Here is a 19,954-nt window from a genome sequence, read left to right as displayed (position 1 = left end):
TATGTTTTTCACCGTTGTAAACTATATGATACAGTATTTATGTTTTTCACCGTTGTAAACTATATGATACAGTAATAATGTTTTTCACCGGTTTACTGATATAATACGATGATATCCACAAGTGCTAGACAATGTGTTAAACAGGGCATTGTAAACTATATGATACAGTAATAATGTTTTAAGTTTTCGTATTGTTGATATTAAGTCACATTAGATGATGCTATTGTAGACACACTGCTTAATTAAGTAACGTGGTATACACTACTACTAAAACAATGAACAATGATTTAGATGCTAGAAGAAAGTGTTACTAAGACAATCTCTAATCACCTAGATGTTAGGATACGATGCTACTAAAAAATGTGCAATCATATAAATATTAGACAACGACGTTAGGAAGAAGATATAGTCACCTAGATGATAGGCGATGATATATATAGCCACCTTGATGTTAGGCTACGATGTTACTTAAACACCATTTTATCACCTATATTTTAGGATACTCTGTTCCTTAAACACTATGTTGTCACCCAGATGTTGGACGAAAATATTACTTAATGTTAGGTATACACAACTGTTTAAATTAATGTGAGTGTTATGATTCAGATGGTTTAAGTATAGTAGGATTGTTAAATTTAGTTATTTTTAAAAGCGCTAGTTTAGCACAGTTTTATTTACATAACTGTGTACCAATCGTACGTTGTGTTGTTCAACTGTTGTGAATTGGCGCTTGTTATATTATTGCGTCATGTTATCAGAACCTTTTCTCTTTCGTTGTGTTGATTGAGTATTATTGCATCATAATATCTCGTAGTGTATAGAACGTTCTAGGCCTCGGTGAGGCTATACATTCGCGTACAAAATGTAGATCGAGTTAGTTGTGGTAAGATAGAGAGACCTAACCTATGTGGTTGTGAGTTTAGCCACAAATAACGTATAGTGGTGAATTTTAAAGTGAAATTAACACAGGTTGTATTGTAATAACAAAGTAGAGAAGAATAAAGTGTCTTGTCAATTGTATTCTGAAGCAATTGAACCAACCTGTGTGAATTTTTACGAAAAGGAACAATTATTTATAGCTCTGGATACAATATTATAACTTAAGTGAAATTATCACCGATGGTATTATAATAATAGAACAAAGAAGAATAATCCATCGAAGTCCACGCAGGCTGGTTCAGTTACTTTAGAACACAATTGTCAAGACGAAATCGTATATACGTTTCGCTTGTTTTAATATATATTATTTTAAAACAAGTAGTCTGTGTGCTGTTTGTTTATTGTTGAAATGTATCGCCAACAAGTCACAGGGACCTACTTTAAAGAATCTGGCCCATACGTACAAGAAACTGACACTTAAACACTATGTTATCACCTAGATGTTGGATGAAAATGTTACCAAAACATTATTTTTCTAATGATTAGTAAATTATTATATTTCTTTCTAGATGTTAATTAGGTTGAAGAATAATAATAGTGTTACGAAGTCAATACCAAGAACATCTTTGAATAATGTAATTTTGAATTATTTATTATTTTAGTTTTGTAAATAGAAATACCATTATTTTCTAATAACATAATAATGTGAACTGATAAGTTTATAATAAATATTTATTTTGTTACAGTGAAGATGCTTACAACAGTACATAGAGAAATAGCATTCCCTGGAAAACCGGATAACCTTCATGACGTCACTAAACTCCCTTTATATAAATAACTAAATCGATTCCACCACCATCCCCAGTTTGCCCCTGAAGAAGAAAGGTGAACCTTTCAAAAGCGCTCAGGTTGTAGGGTTTTTATTCATTTCTATCATATTACATCCAATATAGTTTCATGTTTGAATATCGTATTGCTTCTGATTACTTTAATTTTCTGAGTGTAAAAAATAAATAAATATTACTTTTGTTCATTTATTTATTTTACGTTTTAGTTATTTCTAAGATAATCTTGCTTAATATATTTACACCATTTGATAGCAAATACATTACAATGTTCACGATGTTATAAAAGTTGGAACTATAGAAAGTAACGAAGTCTACACCGACTCACTTTACTTCCTCTTCCTCTTCCTCCTCCTCTTTTCCAGTACAGTGTAGCCGATGGCAAGAGTGTATGTGAAAAGGTGTTAGGGATATTTTACTTTAGAAATGGATAAATATATGTATATTTAAAAATTTTACTTAAGTGTTTAAGTAAAATAAAGGTGACACCTGGAGACTGATTGAAAATGATATGTTATGCTAATCAATTCATAAAAACAGGTATGGAAAATTATCTTAAACAAATAATAAGTTTTAGAAAATTCAACGTTCACATTACATGAAAAAAATAAGCAAAGAATAAAGAGAGATCACTGATTCCAGGTTCTAGATTAATTCCGAAAGGTTGAACAGTGTTTAGACTATCAATCCAATAAGCTTCTTTTATTTATCTATCTGTTTAACATGTTAACTTTCTAGTTGTTTTATGCTGTTTAACTTTAAGATTGCATTCTAACATTTAGTTTTGCTAAGCTTATATTTCTGAGCACATAAGAGTTAAATACTGTTTGAAAAGAGAAATTATAAATTCACTTTTATAATAACAAAAAAAAATAACAATCGACTCACCAAAAATGTTCAGTCATTTGTTGTTATTCCTTCTAACAAATTTTCCATTGGAAAAATCAAACACTGAATTTCATCTCTCAACACACAGCATAATCAAAGAAATGTCTAATGCTTAAAACATCTGGTGTTATATGTCTAAAGAGATTTATGTAAGCATGTTCTAAAAGCAATTGAACTCGCAAAAGGCTGTAAGTGGTGTTTTCTAAGGCAACAAACAGCTTTTCTGTGTCTGTAATCCTAATTCAAGTGTATTTGTAATGGTAGGATGTGAAACGAAAAGTAAATCAAGCTCATTAAGATAAGCAACAATCGTATTTTTCTAATACATTTTCAACAGTCTATAAAAAGATCCACAATCAATTTACATGGTCCAGCTACTTCTATTTTGATAAGATTGGCAATCTATCTTCCTTAAGTGAAGGCTAATTTAGGGCCTAGTTAAATCTATGGCAATTACGACGTAAAATAATGCAAAGAAGTTGACTGGTTTATGATACAAATACAGAAACATTTTGGGGGCATCTGATCTAATAATACCAATACTTATAATTTCCACTATCAAAAAAGATACCTATTACATATTTCTGACATTAGGTAAAAATATATACTTTAACTGATCTTCCATTTCAGCTATCTGCATTGCTTCCTCTTCAATTTTTCTTTGATATGCTGCATCATCTTCTTTTTGTCGTTCTCTTCGAGCAACCTTTTCTTCAATTTGATTTTTTAAGTCATTAAATAGTTGTCTCTTTTTCTGAGCTTCTACATTCTTTCTGTCAATTATTTTTTCTACAAAAAATATGACACTCAGTACAACTCTAATTTACATGATGTATACGAGAATATGCTAAAAAATATATATTTAAAACTTTCTATTTAAACTCTTTTATAATATAGTATCTTTGTTTTCTACACAATAACTACCACAAAATATTCTGTGAAAAAATTATATAAAAGTAATGTTATATTTATAAATGCTAAACTGTTTTCCAGTCATTAACTTAGTTTACATAATATTACCTCTTAGCTACATTACTTAGTTAAAGACCTTAAGTATAAAAAAATAATTTTACTAAAAACTTGTAACTTAATCACACAACTTTCACAAGGTTTTAAAAAATATCACTACCTATAAAAGGCTTATTCCCTTTGTCACTCTGTAAAGAATGCTTTCACATTCCTTTTTTGATAATGCTCAACAATTAACATCATTGCTTGCCAACAAAACTATCACCTGATTGTTCTTAGGCCAACTATGGTTTTTATGTTGAATGCTCAATATTCACGTTTATTTGTTAGAAAGATTTGTTTTTGTATTCTCTATTTTTTTTTTTATAACTTCGATGATTAAACTGCAAAATAGTTTAATTCAGAAGTTTTATGACATTGAGTTGTAGCAAAAAAGCAAAATAAAATTTACCAAGTAGTGTTTCAGCTAAGCCTTACATTACATTTATGTATCAAATTAGACTGCAAACAGGCCTGCTATTACTAACGTTATAGAGTCAGTGTTTAAAAAGTTTAAGTTGTGAATAAATGTTAATTAATAAATAATATTTTTGGTATTTGAACACATATATTACCTAATTGGCATTAAAACAAAGAAAAATAAATGCTTATTGCTACCAAATATCTTTTATCCTTTGTAAAGTCCAAAGTATTGAAAATTTTGTAAGAATGTCTGCATTATGTTTTCTACTTCCTGACATAGAATACCGTAAAAAAGGCTCAAAGGTGCTATTTAAGTCTCTTCCAGAGTGCACATGTACATTTGTTCACAATAACATATCATTTTTCTGCATAGTTTTTACTAAAAAGGTGGTAATTCAAGAATTACTTCAAGAATGATGAAATAAGTGAAGAGTAGGTGCATTTTGGAGGTACAGACAAATTCGTTTTGGTTAAATTCTATAATTTTCGTTAATCATTACACAATGGTTTCCCATCTTTTGAAAGCTTTTATACTAGTGTATTATTAAAAAAATTAAGCAGTCATCCTGAATTAGTCCATTGGAGTTGAATATGTGAAAAGGAAAAGTTTCAAAACTTCTGTTGGTATACCTTTTAAATAAAAAAGGGAGTTTGTGAAACATTAAGCTTGATTACAATCTTGATTAAACGGTAATGACTTTTCTATTTTCTTTAGTATATTGTAATTAAACTTTAAAGTTATCCTATACAGAAAGAGATTAACTGTATTGATAAACATAAAACAGCTTTAGAGTAAAACTAAGACAAGGCACAGTTAAGCATATCTTTGCATTTCAGAAATTTTACAAGAATTAAAACAAACAAAAACAAAACAGCTTCAACATTTTTTTTTTTACTAAACATAAAATAAGCTTGTGACTGAAACCACAATGATCAGATAAGAGTTGTTCACTCAAATTACAAGCAAGATGGTCAATTAACCTACTCTGGATTTCTGCAATGAAGGCTGCTCTCTCTTGACCACCCCGCCGTGTTGAAGTAACCTCCTTTTTCTCCTCTTCAGTCTTGGTTAATTGCGTAAGAGAACACTGCTTCTGTTTGGCTTGCTCAAGCATATCAGAACGATAGTCCTGACTTTCTTTTCTTATCTGAGAAACTTTCTCTTCACTAAATGTCAGAAGTAATTGTAAATTTTTCTTTCTGCTTTGCCATAAGAAATGCTTAAAGAAAGGAAAAAAATTACGGTAATTTCAACGTCCATAAAAGAGAAAATATTTAAAATTAATTCCACATACAGAATTTAATAACTGATTATTTGAAAACTAAAGCTGTACATTTTAAGCAAAATCATAACAGACTCAAGTAAACAAGTAAAAAGTCTCATTCAGTTATTTATAACAAAATTCATTTGGAGGTATGATCCATACCTATAATTCACAATTACCTCTACCATTCTCCTTGTTACAGTCTGCAAATGTAATCAAGTCCTAAATACATAAGGTTCACCATCTCATAATGGCAAATCCTACAATACAAATGATTTATATGTTATAAAATTAATTAGCCCTAACAATGTAGATTACACTCAGCCCATACTTTCATTACATCTTTAGAAAAATTACTTCAATGTGAATTCTTAATGAATGAAAGTGACAATGTTACAGTAGGTTTCCTGTTACATTCTATTAATCTGTTACTAAACTGAAATTCTGCTGTACAAAATAGTCATCAACATTATTCAAACTAGTATTCTAAATAACAACAAAAACGTTTACATCATAAAAACAAAGTACAATACACAAGTTCTCTAGTTACCTTTACTTTCCTTTTTTGGAGAGACTCTGGTGGTATGTTATGGTGTTTAATATTATAGACAATTTTGGAGAGACTCTGGTGGTATGTTATGGTGTTTAATATTATAGACAATTTTGGAGAGACTCTGGTGGTATGTTATGGTGTTTAATATTATAGACAATTTTGGAGAGACTCTGGTGGTATGTTATGGTATTTAATAGTATAGACAATTTTAGAAAGACTCTGGTGGTATGTTATGGTGTTTAATATTATAGACAATTAAGAGTTTAATTTTGTGTGTATTATTCAAAATGCCATCTACGAGATAGATGGAATAATATTTTAAATACTTTGTGTGTTAAAAATACTTTTGAATGTTTTTCTGGTTTAGGTAAGTTTACAATGCAATTATTATAATGTTACTAATTTTTTACTCTTAAATATTTAAAATATAGCAAATCTACAATTATTCAATCAAGTTTCACATATTTCTTCAAAAAACCTAAAGTAAATGAAAATCACAAGAGCTTCATTTTTTTCCTGCAATAAAAAAGCTAGAGAATGTTACATACACATAGAGGCATTATCTTTTCATAGTAGTTTTATCTTAAAGTTACAGAAAAATGTTTTATGATCACCCAACTACATGAATAACATAAATTTTCTTACTTCAGGGCAGCAATGCTTGAGAAGATTGAGTGATTTTCCACACAAGAAAATATCTTTTGCCACACTATGTAAAAACACAGGAAAGTTGTTTTCTTCACTGCTATAAAATAAGCTGTGGCCGTTACTCCAATACGTATAATCTGTTTAACAAAATTATTCCAGTAAGCATATTCTCTGAATCAAACTTAAATAAGCAAAGCCAAAATTTCACAATTAAAATGAGAAAAAATATCCATATATTTTTAAAATAAATACCTATGTTAAAATATTATGGTTTAATGCTGTAATGTGTAACATTCCATAAAACTATTTTACACATAAGTAGTTCTATCATAATGATTAGATAAGCTAGTAAAGATGTTGTTTAGCAAGTGACTGGCCCATACCTTTCAAATATTGTATACTTAGGAGTTTCTGTTGCTGATGTTATAATTATCTTAATGGTATATTTATGAATCACTGAAATTTCGATACTAAATTACAAAAGGATTTCTTTGTAGATACACAGGTAATGTCATTAATAACTAGAACATATTGTTTTACCCTGACCAATCTACAAGTATACACACAATGGTAGTCTCTGCAAATAGTTTTGCTATACAGTTAAACGTTTTGACAGTTAATACTTGTAAATAAAGAATAACAAATAATAATTCAGGCTTTATGTTGTCCACATGGCCTGAAAAAATGCCCATTCACTGAACAGTTCAACAAAATTTCTTACAGATTTGTACTCCCCTGTCTCTCCCTCCCTCCCAAGTTTCTGTAACCTAGAACTTTAGGGAGAATGTTAGTTTAAACTAGTAGACACCAGCTATTGTCAGCATCATTCAGAGATGCATATTTTATTAACACTTAAAGACATATTTTACTAAACCCATTAGAAAATAAAAAAATGGGAGGTAGTGTCCAGGTAACATTTCCAGAATATTTAAAGACACAGATTTTATTAAGCCTACTAAAAAAATGGAAGCAAAAGTACTTAAGTAATACTCTCAGAACATCGTTCAATGATTTTAATAGTAAAATATTTACATATTAGTTAATAGATTTTTAAACATTTTTAAACTAGCATTTATTCTAAGTATGTTTAAAACAGCTGCAAATATATAAAAACAAATTACACATGAAAATAGTTAAATATTTGTTGTTCACTACCAAGTTTTCAAAACATAAAAATAATCCTACAATATTCTTCTAAAACTAGGTAGAATTTGAACTTTATCAAATCTCACGCAAACAAATGAAATACTTGCCTCTGGCCATAAGAAACTGGTCATCTACTTGGATGTGAAATTCTCCATATGGATCATTACAATTTCCTTCAAATATCCACTCTTCTAGAAACCTAGAATATAGTTATTTTATTTTGTTTGTTATTAAGTACAAAGCTACATAATGGGTTGTCTGTGTTATGCCTATTACAGGTATAGAAATCCAGTTTTTGCCATTATAACCTTCAGATTTACCATTGAGCCACTACAGTGCAAACATAACTATACAGTTACTATCAATTTATTATCATACTTTTAAAACAGGGTTGTAAAATCATTTAGAAAATTTGTTTTTCTTCTTTACAATATAATATTGGAAATTCCAGTATTAAATATTGGTATCTAAAAACACATAAGAATGAAATGCAAATATGTGAATATAATGGTCATAAGTAGGGATGCATGAGTACCTGTCCAGATAATCGGCCCCGGCTGGTTATTGGACTACTCAGTAATACTCATCTCTGGCCAAGTGTCAAAGTTAAAAACAGCCAAATCAGGGTAATTGAAAATGGCATCTAAAAAAACAAAGACTGACCGCCACTGAAAGTTGGGGATTCAGAGAACAATACAAGTTAATAACAGCCATGGCTTGAGAAGTGGATTTCTGGGGAAGGTAGGGGTTTTGAGAACAATAGGGGTTAGGGTTTGAGAAGTTAAGGCTAGGAATTAATCGGAATAATGATTCTAAAATGTATCAACGTGACTGTTTTTGCATTTATTTTCACTGGCCTCACTTTTGGAAATCAAATGAAGCTCGATTTCCCACACTGGCCAGGACAGCAAGGTGTTATCTCTCCGGACCTCCAACCAATGTAGATGGTGAATGGGCTTTTAGTGCCATTGGCAACATTATCACACACGAAAAGTCAAGCCTTTTATCCGAAAATGCCGAAATGCTACCGTTCCTCAAGTACAATTTAAACAAATTCCAAAAATACAGACATTCTGTAAAATATGGTGCACATTTTGTTAGTTAATTTTGAAAATTGAAAGTAAAACTGTAATGTTCTGTTGGTGATTATTTGGTTAAATGTAATAAATGTCAATTTTTTTTTTGTTTCTAGTTTTTTGTGTATGTTGTTTGTTTTTTTTGGGGGGGGGAGAGAACCCAGTCCTGGTTGATACCTGGACCCAGTATCCAGCCAAATTTTACTACCCGTGCATCCTTAGTCATAAGTAACACTACAATCCTTTTTTTTTGCATTATTATAAATACCAAATATTTTCACATACTATATACACAAATCTCACCTCAGATAAGGCTCACAAGCACATTTCAAGAGAAATACAAGAATTAAAAAGCACTCTTGCCCCCAGTTCATTATGGTTTCTTCATATAGGTGAGATATTAAATCAACACCCTGAAAAAGAAATATATAAATTTTCCATATTTTAATTAACCACTTAGTGATCTCAACAGTTTTACAATAATAAAACTTCATAAAAAAGAACTATTTTTATCTAAATGGTCCAATTTTCATCTGTTTGGTTGTATACTTATAAAGCAGAAGCTTTTACAGAAATGATACATAAATACTTTTGAATTAATGCCCTAACCTGTTCAAATAGGAGAAAAATTTCCTTTAGGGCAAGGACTTTTTACCTGCCTTTATTACTTCTAAACACTGAATATCTCATTTGCCAACTCTTTATAAACTATGTACCCTAAGTATTTCAAACTTTAACACAAAAAACACTTTCATAAGTTACGATGAATGTTTACACATTTGAGTTTCACCAAAATTCTAAAATTAAAATTATTTCTGCAATCTAAGTTCATATATCTAAGAAATAATTCATAATGAAATATACAGAGGGCAGTCACAACTTCTGGAAACCAGTAGATACCTATGGCATTTTCCCACAAAATCTTAACTGAACCTAGGACTAATCATTAAAATGAAAACAACACAACACATATGCTAGAATGAACCAAACCTTGAAACAATTGATGTATGTCATAATACAAATAAAACAGTTAAAAGAACTAATCTATTTTTTTATTACTTTCTATTAATGTAATTCTACATATGACATGCTTAACTTATTACCTCAAATTTGCTGAATTTCAAATCTACTTACAACTGGGAATTGCATCTCCCCACCAGATGGCTCTCCTCTTCTATCTGAATTACAATTACACAAGGAAGCTAAAAAACTATGGAAAAAAATCAGAAAAATGTTTACATTGCAAGTTACTTCTATAATTTAGAACTAATATACAATAAAAAACAAGATACACAATCATAAAGTTAAAAGATTTTATCAAATTGCATATATAAAACAATGATTTTAAGAGGAGCTCTTAAAATTATTTTTACCATGTGACAGAGAAATGGTACTGAATTAACAAAACCTAACAATATGCAAACGTAAGAGTCTCACCTCAGCTGTTGTTGTAAACCTTTAGTGACATGATTTAACTGAAGTAATAACATCTTGTCTTGTTCTTCACAAACAGCTAACACCGAGGCTCTATAACACTGCAAGTATTGCCGAAGCCCTCCTTTAAAAGCCTGAAGTATCAATCCTTAAACAAAAGCAAAAGCATTCCTTCAAAACTCCAAGATATCATACCAATAATTATTTTAAAGATATACAGTATTCCTTCAAACTGCTGAGTACCAACATAATCTTAACAAAACTTAATAAAAACTCTGTAATACTACACCACTTTATAAAAATAATGTTCTTCAAAAAGGCTCAATTATAAGTTAATAGAATGCAGAAACAGAAATTAAATATCTATGATTTTAAAGTAAAAACTTGAAAATTCTTAATAATACTCTTTAAAAACAACAGATCTTGAATCACTAAAGTATAACTCATTCAACAGCAAATACAACTCTATTTAACAGTTAAAATGTGTATAGAAGTTTTAAAAAAAAAGTGTCTTTAAATAAATGTTTACATCTTTTCTTTTACCTCATTTCAATCATGCAATAAAGTTTTTAACTTAAAAATTGGGATGCTCCTTGAAGTACCAATATTTAAATAGTGTGGAACTAGGGGATATATCACATTTTTCTTTCTCTTCTAGCTTACAAAAGTAAACAAATTAGCTTGCCCATATTTTTTAGACATACACACTTCTATAGCACTTGGAGACTCTCAAAAAGAAAATGTGCCTCGTGTAGTACTGACGTTATTTTATGTGCTAGTTACACTCATTCAAGGCAAGTGTCCCACTTTTTTTTATGCTTCTCTTGGATAATTTTGGTAATTTCAGTTCTCTAGCAACATTGCTGTGTTTAAGTTTAGATCACGTGGAGATTAAACGTTTCAAGATTATATCCAGAAACCCTCAGAATGCTGTCCAGTGTTTTCAGCATTTGCATATTTTTGACTTGTTGTTTTTATCATAAATACAGATTTAATTTATTGTATTCACATTGTTTTTTGCAACTCAGTTGAGTTTAGTTTTCAGTTTTAACTCTATAAACCTCTTCTTGTTCGAACTTCTAGTTATTTGCAAGGCTACTCTTAACTGTAGGAAATCAGTGAACCTGAGGATATCAGCAGAGTAAATAAATTACTCTAACACATAGTCATTATTTTTGTTTTCCTGGACATGCATATTGGACCATTCGGTTTTGAATACCGTAAAAAAATATGAGGCTGTCTTAGATAAAATCTTTAGATCCACTGTAATAACAAGTTGAAGTTACACTTTTATAAACAGAATTATTGATTATTTGTAACTATTTTAAATTTACAAAAAAAATGATATAAATTAGATCTCAAGCAACATGTGACTATACTTGGTGATTTTTTTTTATACCTACCTCCTGGATGTCGTAAGTTTAAGGCCGATTCTGTGGCAAATCTTTCTAAACGAAGGTAGTTTGCTCCACTATTAAGAAAGCTTGCCAACATTCTACCTAGACTATCCGGAGTCAGCCCTTCTACATACAAACCTTCTTGTAACGCGAAGGATACTGTACTCTAAAGGATTGGGCAAAAAAAGCATTTGGAACTTTTAATTACCATTTTCACTTTTTATATAGTCAAGACAATATTCCACAAAATTTCATGTTCCTAAAATAAGACAATTTCAGTTAACCCTCTCATATTCACTACAGTTTCTTGTAATGTTACATAAGCACATATACGAATACTGAATTGAACCAACTGGAAAAATTACATTTACCTACATACTCAAAGTAGTTATCACAAGCCATTTTTGTTTGCTTGTTTTTTAGAAAGTAATAGCCAATGAAACTGAAACTAATAGGGTCAAGAGAAAAAGACTTGGTAACAATTTAACTGAGCACAGTAAAAATAACGAGAGCATAATATTCTAACTTTTGTATACTCTTATAGAAAATTAAATCTATTTGTGAAGGTATTTCTTTTTTACATGTAGGTGTGTTTGTGTAAAGCAAGGTGTTAAGTAGGTGCAACACAGTAGCTTATTTACAATACATATATAGTTGATGACTTTGATACTTATTGAAAAATCTTCATATTAAATTCTTATTATTATTCTTTTCAGACACTCATCACTAGTAAATATTTATTTCTTATAGTTGAATAGTTAATTCAATAAAAAACCATGAACACTTATTTCAAAACAACTTTCAGTGTCTGCTTACCTTAGAAAGCTGAAATGTCTTTGATGGTATTCCAATTAAGAGATAAAATATGTCTTTTATCAGTTTTTGCTGTGATATAAGTATTGGAGGAGGTGGTTTAAGTGATGGATTTAAAAGACATAATTCTCGCATGAGTGTCTGGTAAAGCATGTCAATAGCTTTGCCACCAGCTTCTGTAAGGAAAGGCTTCTCCATCACTGAGGAATAGCTGGAACATATACAATCATTAATTGTTAACACAAATACCAAAAGTCAGAGAATTTTCAAACTGTAAAAGGAAGTACTGGTGGTGACCAAACTAAAAATAAATACTTTCTTTTTACTAAGGGCCTAAATTTGTAAAAGATATACGTAACTAATGTTAGAGCGGAAAAATGAAAAACCTTACAAAAACTTTTAAATACATTTTTACTTTTTATCATAATTTTTACAAGCAGAATATTTTGCTTTGAAAATGCCTGTTTAAAGTTCTATTTATAAATTTTTTAGTGTGTTTCAGATAATGGACTTTACACTAGTTGTGAATAAAAGATAATGGGAGACAAGGAACCAGGATTACACATCGATAAAACGAATTTTTTGCTTATTGTTTAAAAGTAGTTAAAGCCACTGTATATATATATATACCATCCTATAGTTTCCCAGGTAATGACTGAGGATGGAGAGCTTTTAAGTGCAGCTTGCCAAATATCCTCTACTCCTGCACTTGATGATAAACTGCTAACAGGAGTCTCAAGTTCAATAAATCCTTCATCTTCAGAGGGGGTTTCTATCACCTGTAATGTGTTTAGATCATTTTAAAACTGTAAAATATTATACGCATGAAAGGTACATATTACATAAAAAGTAACTATCAACATTTAATAAGTATGTAAATAAAAAAATCAAGTAGTATTAGGACTTAAAAAACTCATATGGTTGCTATTCAGGTGTTATCAAAACAGGCAAGAAACTTTTTTTAATTATCAGTTAAGTATATTAATGAAGGGTTTTATTGAAACAGAAAAAAAAGCACATATGCAAAACTCACTGAAACAATCAGATCTGCATTCAAATAATCTCGAAATGGAATATATTTCATCATATTTATTTAGTTTCAAATTTGAAAGGATCACTGAAAGAATTGAAGGGTAAGAGAAAGATTAATGAGTGTGTTCTGGAGTGAAATTCAGAAATTACACTGAATTACCAAACACCCAAATTAATACCAAGTTCACACTGAAACAAGCTAAGTTTTACATTTCACTAACTGAGCATTGTAGGAATTTAGCTTTTTATTTCAACACAACTAGTCTTAATTTAAAACAGACTCAACTTCAATACAACCAGTTTGATCTCACAACAGACTTAGCTTCAACACTAGTTTGAACCCACAACAAACTTGCCTTCAACACAACTAGTTTGAACTCACAACAGACTTCAACCTAACTAGCTTGATTAATTTCACCTCAAATAACTTGAACATAACACACTTAACTTCAACACAACTAGTCTGCACACAACAGACTTAATTGTACCATGACTATTTTGAAAACACAACAGATTTAGCTTCAGCATGAATAGTCTGAAGTCATCAAACACTTTGCTTCTAAACTAGCTTGAACTGATGAACAGACTTAGCTTCAATACAATTAATTTGAACTCATAACAGACTTAGATTCAACACAGCTTATATGACTTACAACAGACTTAGAATGACTAGTTTGAACTCACTGCTTTTTTTCTCTTGATAAGCACACCAACTTACATAACTGAGTAACAACAGATATTAACCCTACATGCAAGGCAAGAGGTCAAAATGTACATGTCATAATCTTTTCTAGTTACATTCAAAATTTAATCAAACTTTATTATCAAAATATATCAATATACCTGGCATCAAAACATAATTTATAATTTAGATTTTAATGTTATAAGTTTTAATTTCTTGGTTTCGAAAGGAAATAAATAAATTATCAATCTTCACTTATTTGTGCCACCTGACACTTTCTCATTCCAAACTGCCTATTTTACAGTTTCTTTGTACCTTTATGTGATCTTCTGAGTTTAGCACAAATTACATATTTATAGTATAGGTATTGCTAAACCATAATGTAAATTTATAACCTCTTAGCTTCTTACTCTGCTGAAATATAAACAAGAAAGTCAAACCCACATGTCGCACCCCTCCTATCACATCCTGTCTTTAAAAAATATCAATAATTCTCTCTGACATTTTATAGCTTGGTTAGAAAGCCAGTTAAATTATAGAAGTTATAGGAAATTACGTTATATGTTAGTGATAATATTTTGTGTTCTAAGTTGAATACTTTAAATAAAAAATAATTATACTGTACAGCATCAATATCATTACACAGAAAGTACGCTTATAGTAGTTTGTTTTCTGATGGCAAAAACTTCATAAGGACAAGAGTCCATAAAAAACTACTAAATTTCTTGTTGTTTAAGAAAAGTTATTTATTTCTTATAAAAATAACTAAAATGTAACTGATTAGATTAAATAAGAAAACTTAAAAGGAAAAGAAAAACAATTACTTGTGATAGCATGTGTATATCATGAAGCATAATTGTGTAATTAGACAATTCATGCTGTGATCTTGATTGTTTGTTTATACAAAGCTTTTCCACTTTGATAAATGACTTTCAGTATATTCTAAGAGAGTCTAAGTGCAGCTGTAAAGTAATAAAACTAAATAAACCTAGGTTTGAAAAGTCTATTAAGAGTAAATAGCATGTAATTGTTTGTTACAATATGCAGACATTATAGAAAGAAAAAAAAAGTTAATTTAGATTTATTTTGTATTTTTAACATTTCAATTTACCTTACATAACTGATGTTGCTACAGTTAGTGTTAAGGCAGAGAAATAAAAACAGATAAAATACAAAGTTTTGTTGAAAAAACTTTTGTTATTCAATTAGGAGGTTCTATAGGCTCTGCAAATGGAAATATGAAAACTGCTATATGTAAACAAGTATTTTTATTCTTAGCAATGAAAATCATCTAGCATTTACTGACTCAGTAAATTCACAGACAAACCTTTGGTAAAAATACTTTTAAAAAATTATGATTTTTTGTGCACAACATACTTGTAATGTTTACTAAAAGCTTCCCAAATTTAGTAAAGATACACCTAGTCAGTTCCAAATTATAGTAAATATTAATGGGCCAGTCCAGTGCACATAGGGTTAAAAAATATATATACAGATTAACATCAGATAAATCTGCTTGGTTTCTACAACAGACAGTACAAGTAGTTTTTTAGTATGATTGACTAATCATCCTCTAAAATGGAATAGTATTAAACAATTTTAGTGTCTGCATGCTACTGTTTTGTATGAAATATAATTTGCATTCAGAACATGCATACAGAATTAAAATTCAATTGTTTGCTTCCACTAAGCTGACTAATACATCTTACAACAGCTTTGTACCCAGAAAAGAACTCACCTTGGTTTGCTTTTCTTCATTTGTTGATACATGTAATCTAAATTCTAGTAATCTGAAAATTTGAAATAACACAATATATACGTGTATAGTTAAATTACATTTAAAAATCTTAACTGTTAAAAATATTTTACAAGTAAATTCAATACAATTTTCTTACAAAAGTGCAAGCCTTGATTTTTCTATGCTGATTAGCAATTGCTAGCTTTGAACTTAGAAGAATCTTCATAAACTAAAGACTTATGTTTACTACTAATCACCCCTACACAATCACCTGCATAACTTTAATAAGAGTACATTCTTAAACAATATTTGGTGTCCTTAAAATGCAATATTTTCAGGTTTTGAACAAATTAACATGAGTCTGCATCAACAATCGTACAGTGTAGATCTTAAACAAATGTAATAAGCTTCAATGTGTAAATGTTAGCAAAAGACTGTTGATATTCATTACAGAAATGCATCACAAGTTGTTTACAGACAAGAAACCAGATGTCTTACAATGATGATATAATTAAAGTTAAGCTTCAGCTTAAGCTTAAAGATGAAATGCTCAATAGCTGCAGCTGTAATTAGATCTCAAGTTGGTCAAGAGATGGAGCTATGAGCTAAAAGTCTGTACTTGAAAAAACTCATAGCCATTCTATGAACCACTATGGTGCAGCTAAAATATTTTATTAACGTTTTCAGATTAATGGTACTGAAGTTTGGTTTATGTTAAGCTCTTGTTTTAAAGTCTTGATGACTAAAGTTTCTTTCATCTTACGTATCCTCCCACAATCAGCTGAACCAATGATTGAAAACTTTTACTGCGAACATGAATACCAAAGTTCCAGCCACGTGCATGGTCTTGGACAAATGATATCATGTTGATCATTCAGGTGTTTCTTGATGCATGTTTCAAGTGTTTGAATAGTTGAGGACATGAAACTTTGCCCATGACATGGGAACAATCACGTAATGACATACTGTCTATGATGTAAAAGAATCTTGAATTTTTTTTTTTTTGTGGTATAAAAACAATACTCAAATTAATTTATGGATAACCTCCTTTAACTAGTCTTTTAATTTTAACTTTGGTTCATCAAGCTAATAAAACCAAAGCTTAATTTGAATTAAACCACCATTCTCTTAGGACTAAAATGTGAGTCAATCTGCTTTTCAGTGATGATATATATAATTGAACATGTGAATTGTTGGTTTGTTAAAAGAATAAAGTAGAACATCATCAAACATATTTAAACTAAAAATACTACAGTCAACCCAAAAAGTGTAATTAGGCTAATTACATAGTAACATATTAAACTAAAGACCCTATAGTCAGCCCAAATAGTGTTATCAGACCAACTGCATTGTTCCAAACAGCAGATTTAATAGAAAGTGTGTTGCTGGTATCTAAACAGGCTACCAAATAAAGAGCATTTGTATTTATACACATATAATATGCACACTATTCATATAAACAAAAGCTAACAAAGTAAGTGGCATCATTCCCCAGTTTTGGTTGATATGTGTTTAACAAACATACTAATTCTGAAATGTAATATATTTTCATTTTAAATCAAGAACATTATTTTGTTTCTTCCAGTATTAATTACATCTCCCAAATTTTCTCGTGCACTTTACTTTCCAGGCAGTTTATACACATCAATGAAAATTGTCTACCCAGAGACATTGTGACAATCCAAGTTTAACATTGTAAAATATACATTATCAACATACGTACAAATACAACTTTCACTGTACACTCAAACTGTATCATAGCATCACCGTCATTTCATGCTCATGAAGAGTGTAAAAACCAGCCAAGTGAGGAGCAGGAAAAATGTCTCAAACATTATGTGGTTTTAATCAGTTTGCACAATGTCCTTTAGGAAATGTATATCTAATTAGATATATTGATTGCCAGGTTGATTTTTAGTTTTGCTCTAAGTGAATAGATTGCTCTAATCTGTAGTTAATATTAATTTATTATTTCACCCACTGATACAATCTAATGTCAAGAAAAAGAACAGTATTCCTGCTGTAAGGAACATGCTCCCGAACATGCCAAAAATATGCAGTTAAACAGGTAATTTGTTAAGTGCTATTAAACCTGCCATCAAATTATGCAGTTCAAATTTCATTAAAATTGTAGAGATAGAGAGTGGGTTGTCTTAGCAGCATAGGGTCTTTGATTAAACTAAACCTGACAATTAAATTATTTGAATGAATAGTTATAATGTTTTTATAATCAACAATATTTTATAATGAATTCTTAAAGAGGATATTTTATGAATATATATTTATTTCCTATTTATAAAAAATAGTTTTAACTGTAAATTCAGAAAGATAAAGTTCAAAATGGTGAGATGAAACAATAACAAATAAAACAAGGTAAAATTTTTATTGTTTGATGGATTTTGTGGAAAGCTAAATGTGAAAATCAAAATTTTTAAGTATTTATAAGCTATCATAGCAAAAACAAATGTCTTTATAATATTGTATGTATATATCTTACGACCTCTCACACATTAACCTGCCCATGACTTGTTCTATAAATGCTTCCATGAATATTTCCCACAGTTTGTTGAAAAAAATTGCTCAAAATAAATACATATCTTAATTATTTTCAAAAGCAAGTTAAATTATACAGAGTATACAGAATTTCTGCACTAAGCTACACAAGGGCTATTTGAACACAGGCATACCTAATTTGGAAATGATAAACTAAAGAGAAGGCAGCTAGCCAACAGCACCTACCACTGACTCTTGGGCTTTTCTTGTTTGAATAATGGGATTTGATCATCACTTTTGTAACCAAAGGAAATTAACCATGAACTTTCAGATTCAAAGTCCAGGCATACTAGCCACTAGACTTCATCTGATCCTAATTGATATCAATTACAAGTTGAAATAAATCTTTATTTTATCACTCCAAGGGAAAAGAATAAAACTAAAATTATTAAAATAATTAACAAGAAACTTTATGTGTACATGAGAAAACAGTATATCACATCTGTATGACGTCATGTTAGATGAAATTCATGATTATCTTATGATTTATGTTATCCAGCAAAATGTTTCAAAATACCTTGACTGCTTGTTTTCTTCCAAGTCTGGAATCTGGAGTTTAATGTCAAGTGGTGCATGAAACATGCCCTCGGGAGGTAGCCTTCGATACAGTGCACCAAATAAAGGTGCACAAATTGATGACTTTGTTAAAGTTGATTTTCCTGTCTAAAAATAATAATAAAATGAGAACTTCAAAACACTTCACATTATGTTTATCTTTTTGTTTTTTTTGCCAATAAATACATTTCTATGTATGTACAAATCAACAAATATGGCAAGCTTCCCTATAAAAATGTCAGTTATGCAGGTAGATTTCATATAAGAAAGATAAATTTTTCAAATCAATTAAATATCTATGTTAAACCAAGACTATGATTATTCAAAGTGCCTTTCAGTGTTTTTATTTGTGTGCTTTCTACAATCATTATACAATCGGAAGGTATTTATTGTTTAACCAATTAATAAATAATTTTACTCAATTCTAGGGTAAAGTTAATTGTTAACAATATTTCTGATTAAATCAATATTTACAGTGAGTTTAATAACAAAAATAGTTCAGCAATATAAATATATATAAAAATTTAGCTATTTGTTATTATAAGTTGTTTTAAGTTTTGAACAGCAAATTTCTAGGCTAACGTTCAGTGAAATTATGCTAATATTGCCAATGATGGTGAACAAGTCCTGAAATAACCAAGTGGACAATGAATTCATATGATGATGTACTTCCCACCAATTATCCTGAAAATGAATAATCAGGATTGAAACAAGTATTACTATAAACAAACAATACCTGGAAGGAAGAAAATAAAAAAAATGGGTTTATTAGTAATTTGTGTATCTACTAACTAAAGAAATATTTTTGTTTTTGTACTAATCGCAGTGAGTAATTTCACATTCAAAGTAAAGAACTGATAAAAAAAATTGTTAAATTACTAATTTTTATGTAAAGTAAATAGGAAACTCTGGCAATAATTAATGGGATTAACTGCAATACTGACAGTGTTTTTGTGTTAATGCTTTCATGTGACTCTTATTATTGAGGGAACTATAACCAAAAACTTATGGACCCACAA

The 19,954-nt window shown here is 29.7% G+C and overlaps 1 protein-coding gene across 3 annotated transcripts in view; it reads right to left on the bottom strand.

The window, feature by feature from the left end:
* The window catches only part of LOC106460782 (gamma-tubulin complex component 6-like), a 48,924-nt gene that overhangs the window by 16,118 nt on the left and 12,852 nt on the right, over nt 1-19,954 (bottom strand). For all 3 annotated transcript variants that reach the window (XM_022387564.1, XM_013920519.2, XM_013920520.2), the window contains exons 8-19: nt 18,898-19,043; nt 15,828-15,879; nt 13,006-13,154; nt 12,379-12,586; nt 11,569-11,728; nt 10,169-10,313; nt 9,866-9,941; nt 9,035-9,144; nt 7,763-7,854; nt 6,507-6,646; nt 5,029-5,263; nt 3,221-3,401 (exon numbers count right to left, since the gene is read on the bottom strand). In XM_022387564.1, the coding sequence (XP_022243272.1) occupies nt 3,221-3,401; nt 5,029-5,263; nt 6,507-6,646; nt 7,763-7,854; nt 9,035-9,144; nt 9,866-9,941; nt 10,169-10,313; nt 11,569-11,728; nt 12,379-12,586; nt 13,006-13,154; nt 15,828-15,879; nt 18,898-19,043 (1,694 nt within the window). The remainder of the gene's footprint in view (nt 1-3,220; nt 3,402-5,028; nt 5,264-6,506; nt 6,647-7,762; nt 7,855-9,034; nt 9,145-9,865; nt 9,942-10,168; nt 10,314-11,568; nt 11,729-12,378; nt 12,587-13,005; nt 13,155-15,827; nt 15,880-18,897; nt 19,044-19,954) is intronic.

This window comes from Limulus polyphemus, unplaced genomic scaffold, assembly GCF_000517525.1.
Source record: "Limulus polyphemus unplaced genomic scaffold, Limulus_polyphemus-2.1.2 Scaffold835, whole genome shotgun sequence".
In the NCBI taxonomy this organism is placed as follows: Eukaryota; Metazoa; Arthropoda; class Merostomata; order Xiphosura; family Limulidae; genus Limulus; species Limulus polyphemus.
This window is presented reverse-complemented; position numbering and strand designations above follow the sequence as displayed.